The 7990-nt window shown below is 67.1% G+C and overlaps 1 protein-coding gene across 1 annotated transcript in view; it reads right to left on the bottom strand.

Moving 5' to 3' along the window:
- Positions 1–3003: 3003 nt before the first annotated feature.
- LOC102503039 (60 kDa lysophospholipase-like) overlaps positions 3004–7990 on the bottom strand; it is a gene marked incomplete in the record, with an annotated part of 33555 nt that continues 28568 nt past the window's right edge. Inside the window, 7 exon segments of the mRNA XM_014592233.2 lie at positions 3004–3490; positions 3738–3817; positions 3964–3996; positions 3998–4064; positions 4994–5080; positions 7051–7214; positions 7383–7478. Of these exon segments, the coding sequence (XP_014447719.1) occupies positions 3466–3490; positions 3738–3817; positions 3964–3996; positions 3998–4064; positions 4994–5080; positions 7051–7214; positions 7383–7478 (552 nt within the window).

The following is a 7990-nucleotide window of genomic DNA, read 5'->3' as shown; positions in this document are numbered from 1 at the left end:
GGCCCCGCCCGGCGCCCCCGCCTCCAGCGGCCGGCCTGGAGCACCTGGTCTCCTCCGGGAGGGACCACGGCCCGGCCTGGAGCACCTGGTCTCCTCCGGGAGGGACCACGGCCCCCGCCTGCCCGGGACCCTGACGGTGCGGTCCACAGTGGTCCGTTGGTGCCCACGGCAGGTGAGGCCCAGAGCCTGACGGTTTGCTCTGGGTACACACGCGCGTGTACACACACTTTCTGGGTCCCATGCCTCTCACTTCAAAGGGAACTCTGGGGGGGGGGACGGGACAAAGAGAAAGTGAAACCGGAGGGCGGGAGGAGGAAGAGAACAGGCGGGGCGGGTTTCTGTTTTTTTGGTTCTCAGACCAGCCTCTGGGGTGGGGTGTAAAGGGCAGCTCACCTGGGAGTCCATGCCTGCCCCTTACACCGTCCCCAGGAGCCCGACATGGCCCTGCACCCACCCGCCCGACACACGCACAGCCCAGGAGCCTGCATCTTGCCCTGGCCCAACCAGTGGCCGGCCAGGGGCCCTACCCACTTAGCCTGGAGGTGTTGGGGGCTGACCAGTGGAACCCCTGGAGACTGGGTCTCAGCAGAGCTGCCCATGACCCCGGGAAAATGGGGCGCTCACAGGGAGGGAACAGCAAGTTTGGGAGGAGGTGACGCCTTAAAGCCCTTATGCCAGGAGGCTGCTGGCCCCAATGACAAAGGTTGGGCTATGTCAGTGGGCACTGGCTGGGGGGAAGGGGTCCTGCACCTGGCGGCTCTGAGTGTGTAGGTCTGCAGGTCCCTGTGGAGTTGAGGGCCGGACCCACTGAGGCTGGTGACCAGAAGGACCAGGACCCCCTCGCCCAACCGGGCACAGGCCTCGCCTATTCTGAGCCCCAGTGAACCCAGGCCCTGTGCAAAGATGGGCTGCTGTGGCTTCAGGGCAGCTGATGGGATACGGCAGGGCGAGTGGGAGCGGCGGCTGACAGGGATGCGGCAGGGCGAGTGGGAGCGGCAGTGGCTCCACCTACAGCAGGAAATGCTGGGGGCACCAGAGGGCCCAGCAGGTGAGAGAAACCTGCCCTGGGCCCTCGCCAGAGGAGTCTGGTCTTGGGATAGAAAGCACACACGGTCGCGTTCCCCAGAGCTAACCCTGGGGTCCCAGCAACAAGATATGGACTTTGGGAGCTGAGGCCACCCTAGTCCCGGGGACCCCAGGGTCTCAGGCCGCCCCCACATGTCCGGGGTTTGCCACCCTCGCTGTGTCACAGGGTAGAAGCGGCCCAGATGCCTCGCACAGCTTCTTCAGCTGTAGGATGGGAGGGTTGACGACCCCAGGCCCTCCGCGGGGCACAGTGGGGACACAAGGAGCCAAGGTGCAGCACTCCACTGTCGTCCCTGTCACTGGCGTGGCTGTCCCCCTGCAGCGGAGCCCAGACCTGTGGAGTGTCCTGGGAGCCGGAGTGCCCCCCTCCCCGTGCCCTCTTTTGCCCATCAGCTAAGTCACCTTCCTGGCCACCAGGTCTGTCCCCGAGGGACACACGCTTCCCAGGGGCATTTCCAGACTAAGCCTCTGACTGCTGTGGCTTCCTGGGCCACCCGCCTGGCTCTGGAGCTGCGCATACAGGACTCTGAGCCCCGAGAATGGGGGCTTGGCCACTCAGCCCTTCTGGGGAGTTTCCCCCGCCCAGCTGCCCCATCACCCTCAAGCAGTCTCCTTCGATGACCCACTTGGGGAAAAGCCAGCCCAGTCGGTGCCCCGTGGGCCTCGGCGGAGTGGGCGTTCCTGCACCGGCAGGCCGGCACCTGCTCCGGAGCTGCTGTGGTAACATGGCCGCCTGAGCCTCACAGCCCCGGCTTGGGGGCAGAGGGGAGTGTGGTGGGCGCGCTCTCTGCCCAGGCCCAGGAGGAGAGGGCAGGGCGGGCACTTCCAGGGGGCCGCTGGGCACAGCCCCACATGGGCTTGCTGGCGGAGGCAGCCATGCCCCTCCTGCCTTCACATGGCTACAGGCTCCGCCCCCTGGGCCTCAGTCCCGCCCCCACCCCTTGCCCCTGCACCTCCACTCCTTGGGCTTCCCCAGGACTAGCCGTGTTCCGGTGGCGTTACCTGGTTGTGCAAGGCCAGGCACACCCGTCTGGGCGAGGAGATGGGAGGCCGCCAGCAGCCACCGGGGCCTGGGAAGAGCTGCAAGGTGGGTGTGGGCAGCTGAGCGTCAGCTCCCGGGGTCCCACTTCTGCCCACACTCCTGGGTCGCAGGCCCTCCGGCAGGGCCCAACCCCCCAGAGCCCAGTCGGAATCCGGTCGGACAGGACCCCTCCTGTGGGCAGTTGGGGCAGCTGCTCATGCCCAGCAAGGAGGGCCCGGACGTGAGTGCAGGAGGGACGCCTGGCGTCACTGGGTGTCTGTGTGAACCTGCAACCCACTGGGGATCCAGACACCAGCTACTGGGCAGACCTCTGACGAGGCTGCGGCTCCCTACCCAGCCACCCACCCTCTCCCACCAGGCGGCCCCGGTTACCCCTCCTCCTCCTCCCCAGCAAGGGACCTGGCTCACAGCCCGTGGTGGGTCAGGGGTGCAAGAGCCCAGGGGCTGGGATGAATACAACGCCCACTCTGACGTGAGCCTGACAGTCCCCTTGGGAGCCCTGATACCCCTGCCCTGAGAAGGGGACAGGGCAGGATGTGGGGACGGACAGCCAGAGGGCCTTGGGAGCTGTCAGGAGCAGTGGGCATGTCTGAGTGGTGGGCGAGCGGCTTTCAGTTGCAGGATGAAGAGGGTAGGACCAAGGAGTCAGGAAGGCTGCCTGGAGGAGGGGACAGCCTGGTGGCTGGGACACCTAGCAAGGGAGCATCGCCTCCCGGAGCCACCTCCCAGCTGCAGCTTGGCCTGGCTCCCTGCTGGCTGCCACAGGAAGGACACAGGTGCCCCTCTTGTCCTGGGGGCTGAAGACCCCGCTGCCTACCCCAGACCGTGGGCCAAATATCCGTTCCAGGGCCCGACAGATCCACTCAGAGCCAGGCTGTGGGGACCCGGGGCAGCAGCCCCCAGAGCAAGTTTATTTTCATCCTGCCCGGCAAAGGCCTTCAGGGCTTGTTCCGGAAATGGACTGGGAAGAGCCTCGGCCGGGGCGGGCAGATGCCCCGACCCTGCCAGCAGGAAGAAATGGCTAGGGGTCGGACGGCAGGCAGCACTCCTGAAGGTGCGTCTCCCTCCTGAGAGCACGCAGAGGCCTGGGCAGCGAGGGAGGCAGGGACAAGTCTGGGCACCCTACCTCCCTCCATGGGGCCCAGCCTTTCCACTGAGACCTGAGCAAACCCAGCCAGCCTTGAGCCTCGACAGGAGGCCAGATAATGGAGTGGGGAATGAGGTGCCTGCCTGGCAGCCTGTCTGGAGAAGGCAGGAGGCCCTGGCCCAGGGGTTGAGGTGGGGTGGGGTGGGGTTTACAGTGGAGGATCAGAGGCCATGACAGGACCCTCCAAGGCTCAGGTCTGGTCTTCAGGGGTTAGCCTGTTGGACAAAAAGCCAGGGTCTCAGGTGGGCCTTTCCTACAGGAAGCCCTTCCTTGACTGCTCTGGTCTCCTTCCTCCACCCTCAACACGTGCAACGCAGAGGCCTAGAGAAGGCACTGCAGGCCCTGAACAAATGACCCATCGCAGCCTCTGTCCCCAGGCCCCACTCCTGGACATATTCCCAAGCCAGGACCCAGCGAGGGAACCCGGGTCAAGGAAGTCAGCCCTTCTGGGGTGGGACTTACTGGGCCTGAGTTTGGACGCCGGCCTCCCCCTCGAGGCTCTGCAGAAGGGCCAGCACTTCCTGGTCCCCTGTGTCTTCTGCCTGGGGAGAACAAGGAGGGGGGGCGCTGGTCCGGCACAGCAGAGCAGCCGCCTCCCCCAGGGTCCTGCCACCCACCCCGTCCGAGCCCCTCCCGAGTGTGGGCACTCGTGGGGACAGCTGTGGGGAGGGCCTGGAGGGGCACTCACGATGCGCAGGGCACTGCTGCCATCATAGCCCGGGCTGCCCCAGGTCAGCCCCCGCCTGCCACCATGCCCGCAGGCCTTCGCCGTCCGCCCTGGATGCCAGCCTGGGGGTGGGGGCAAGCCGTCAGAGCCTGTGGGGCACCCAGCTGCTGCCCTCCCGCCTGCCCACCCTGGTGCCTGGTGCCTTTCAAAGTCGGCCCAAACGGCTGACCCAGCAGCACCCGGCCCTGCGGCGGGAGTCACTGGGGCCAGAGGGCGGCCTGGAGTCTGGTTTCACATGGTGGGTGTGACTGTAACTCAGGCTAAGGGCTGGTGCGCGCGCGCGCACACACACACACACACACACACACACACGCTCACGAGCACGAGCACGCGCACACACGCCCCCTGCTGAGTGCCCCTGCCAGTTTCGCCTTTCACAACAAGGCCCTCCCTGGGGCGGGGCCACCCGGCAGCCCTGCGTTCACAGACCGGTATGCAGAGGTACAGGGTGGGGTCCCGGCTGGGAGAGTGGTCTGGGGAGGAGGGTGGGGTATAGAGCACCCAGGTCCCCCCACTGCCTCCTCCCCCACCCCTGCTAGGAAGAGCCCACTGCCCACAAGGGAGGCCAGGCTGGGTTGCAGGGGAAGGCCCCGCCCCAGAGCCTGCAGTGGGGTGCCCGGGGGCTAGGTCTTCATTGGCAGTCTGCACTGAGGTGCCGGGTAGGCTCTGGAGTGAATCACGCCAAGGCCCCATCAGCCCCTGATGGTCTGGGGTGAGCTCTGGACCAAGTCACCCCTGAAGCCCCTTCAAAGCAAGACCAGTGAGCAGGGTCCGCGGCTTGGCCCACCCTCCCTCCCACCAAGAGGGCAGGCGGTCAGTGCTCCCTCGGCCCAGCCTGGGCCGCCCCGCCCACATCTCCTGGGGCTCACTCACTGGGGCCCTGCCCCTGTGGCCCGCACACCCCTGGCCTGTCCTTCCCGGCAGATCCGGCTTCCCTCCCTCGGGCCCTGTGCTTGGATCCCTGGAAGTACAGTGCTCTGGCTGCCCTCACCTGCACAGCTCTGTCCCTGCGTCCTCCAACTCCTGGGGGGACAGGCAGGCCCCCGCCCCCCCCCGCAGCCTGATGACATCTGGGTGCCTGCCATGAGGGGGCACACCGCCGTGTCCTGGTTAGGGACCAGGTTCTCCCAGCTGGGACCCTGCAGCCTCCCTTTGTCCAGGACACCCCCAGGACATCGTGGGTCTGCAGGGGCAAGTTCTGGGACACCCCTCCTCAGTGCTCGGCATGGCTGAGCTCTTCCTCCACCCTCGTTCAGAGCCCGGGGAGGGCTCCTGGCCCATCCTGAGAGGACAGCCCACCCTGCAGGGTAGGCACCCACCCTGAGCTGCGGCCCCACCCACACCCCCACTGGGACCTCGAGGCCAAGCCCAGAGCTGGTTCTGGGGAGACTGAATCCATCAGGTCTCTCCCTGGGAGCGGGCAGGGACAGGCAACAGTGGGGAAGCATGACCAGCAGGAGCCAGCTGCTAGGGGGGCAGGGCAGGGCCAGCTGCTGGGGGGGATGGGGCAGGGTCCCAGGAAGCCTGAGGCCCAGGCTGCAAAGGCCTGGACACACAACACGGCACCATGCGGTGGCCCTGACTCCCCATGGCCAGCTATGCCCTTTCCCTGCAGTGTGGGGGCACCACACAGGCTCACCCCACTCTTACGGAGCTTTGGGAGGTGGACCAGTGGGCTGGGATCCCCAGTGCCACTCGGGCTGTAGGGGAGCGAGGCCAGGAGCCCGGACGGAGGTGTTGAGACTCCAGGAATGGGAGAGGAGGCAAGAGGGTGAGCTCATCTCGATCCACCCACTCCAAGGACCAAGGACATGGAGTCTCCGGCCCAATCACCCCACCTGGGTCCCAAGCTTGCCCTGCACCCCGCACAGGCTGCCCACCGCAGGCCTGCCCCGAGAACCCCCTCGGCACTGGCAGGAGCCTGAAGGAGGCCCTGCCCCAAGGGCCCTTCACAAAGGGGGCGTCTGGGAGGGCCCGGGGTTTGGGTCCTTGCCTCTCTCCATGGGCTCCGAGGACCCTGCTCCCCAAGACAACCCAGGGTCCTGCAAGCTAAGGCTTCCAGGAGAACCCCGGGGTGGGCCGGCTGGCCCGGAGTGGGCTGCCTCTACCTTCCCAGCATGAGCAGCAGGGGGGGCCGGGGGCAGCCCACCCCACCCACGTGCAAGGCCATGCGGGCACATGTGCACCCCTCGCCCACCCCACTGATACAGTGGGCTCCGGATGAGGCAGGAGCGTCAGGCCCCGGGAGTGTGCAAGGGGTCCCTGCCACACCTGCTGCCTCTGCCCACCCTCCACACTCTGAGTGTCAGGCCGGCCAGGCCCACCCCCACTAGGACCTGCTCCAGGCCAGGCTTGGCACAGGGAGTGGGCGAGGGAAGTGCCACTTGGTCCTATGGCCTCAGACAAGGCCTGTCCATCTCTAGGCTCCATTTCCCTGGGTGACCACCAGCTTCAGATTGGCGCTTCAACAAGGACCTGCACACTGCCGCCCTACCCAGTGACCACCAAACACAGTCGGACACACCGTAGGAGCCCCACGCGTGCCCTGGGCGGCTGGTCTCTGACCTGGCTGAAGGGCAGGGTGCCCCTAACACACCCCAGGCCACGGCCCTGCCTTTAAGGAGCCAGGGTTTGCCGGTGGGGCCAGCAGGGGCCTGCCAGACCACTGGGCTATGCCTGCCCGGAGGGTGCCTGTGGCTGCTCCACTCGGTGCTGCCCCCGGCCCAGCCCTGCAACCTGTGAGCGCAGACTCCTGGAGCTCCACGCCCTCGCACTCCTCCGCGGTGCTCGTCCGATACTCAGGCCGAGGTCTGTCTGGCTCAACTTGAATACCACCTCCTCCACGCAGTCCCCTGGCCCTGCTGACCCTCCCCAGTCAGGCCTCCCTCCCCAACCACAAGTGGTGCTTCCAGCTGGGCCCAGACCGGGGTGGGCTCCTGTCCTCAGCCCGGCCCAGCTCTGCCCAGATGGTCATATGACCACAGACAAGCCAACAGCCTCTCTGGACCCTGCCTTGGGTAGGGCCGCAGGGCCCAGGCCCTGGAGTACCTGCCCTTCACAGCCAGCAGCAGCGGGCTGAAGCCGTCCTCGTCACGGGTGTCCACGTCCACGCCCCTGCTCAGCAGCAGGGCCACCACACCAGCATGCCCCCTGCGGGCAGCCGCGTGCAGTGGAGTCTGCCCGTTGAAGTCCTCCAGGCCCAGGTCACTGCCCTGAGGTGAAAAGAAAGCGCCCATAGAGAGGCCGTGGGAGGGGATGGGGTAAGCCATGGCACCCTGAGGGACGCCACGCTGCAGTGGGCCCAGCCTGGGGACAAAGGCTCGGCGGGCTTAAGGAAGGTGCCCCAGCCTGGGGTGCTGGGCTGGCCCCGGGGTGCTCACCAGTTCCACCAGCACCTGCAGGGCCTCCAGGTCCCCCGCGTAGGCTGCGGCGCAGGCCAGGCTGGGCATCAGGGCGTCCCGCACGGCGTCAGCCTCCTGGGGGAGGGCGGCCCCATGGGCCCCGTGCCTCACTCTGGGGTCTCGGCTCCACGGGAGGGCGGGCAGAACCTGGTGTCTACACAGTGTGGCCCCCACCCCCCAGAGGGCCAAGGAGTCCCACCAACGGCCACCTCTGCAGGCTCCCGAGAGGCCCATCAGGGACCCCATCCCCCAGCCAAGGCCAGGAGATAAGCTGCCATCTTGTGGCCTGCCACCACCCGCCGTGACCCGGTCCTCATCTGTCGCCTTCGTGGTTAGGGATAGTCATAAGCCACGGCCAATGCGGGCCTGCCCCACACGGCTGCACATCCAGTAGGGCCCCTGCTGCCTGTCTGTGCCCAGGGGCACCCATGACACCACAAAGCTGAGTCCAGGCAGAGGCCCCCAGCCGGGCCGATCCCAGGGCCGCCTGCGTGCGAGACGCATCTGGGCCCACGCAGCCACATAATAACAGGCCACAGCCCAGGCCCTTTGATCTGCCCGTCACCGGCCCCCCGCCAGAGGCAGGT

Source organism: Tupaia chinensis, unplaced genomic scaffold (genome assembly GCF_000334495.1).
Source record: "Tupaia chinensis unplaced genomic scaffold, TupChi_1.0 Scaffold000671_2, whole genome shotgun sequence".
Lineage (NCBI taxonomy): Eukaryota > Metazoa > Chordata > Mammalia > Scandentia > Tupaiidae > Tupaia > Tupaia belangeri.
This window is presented reverse-complemented; position numbering and strand designations above follow the sequence as displayed.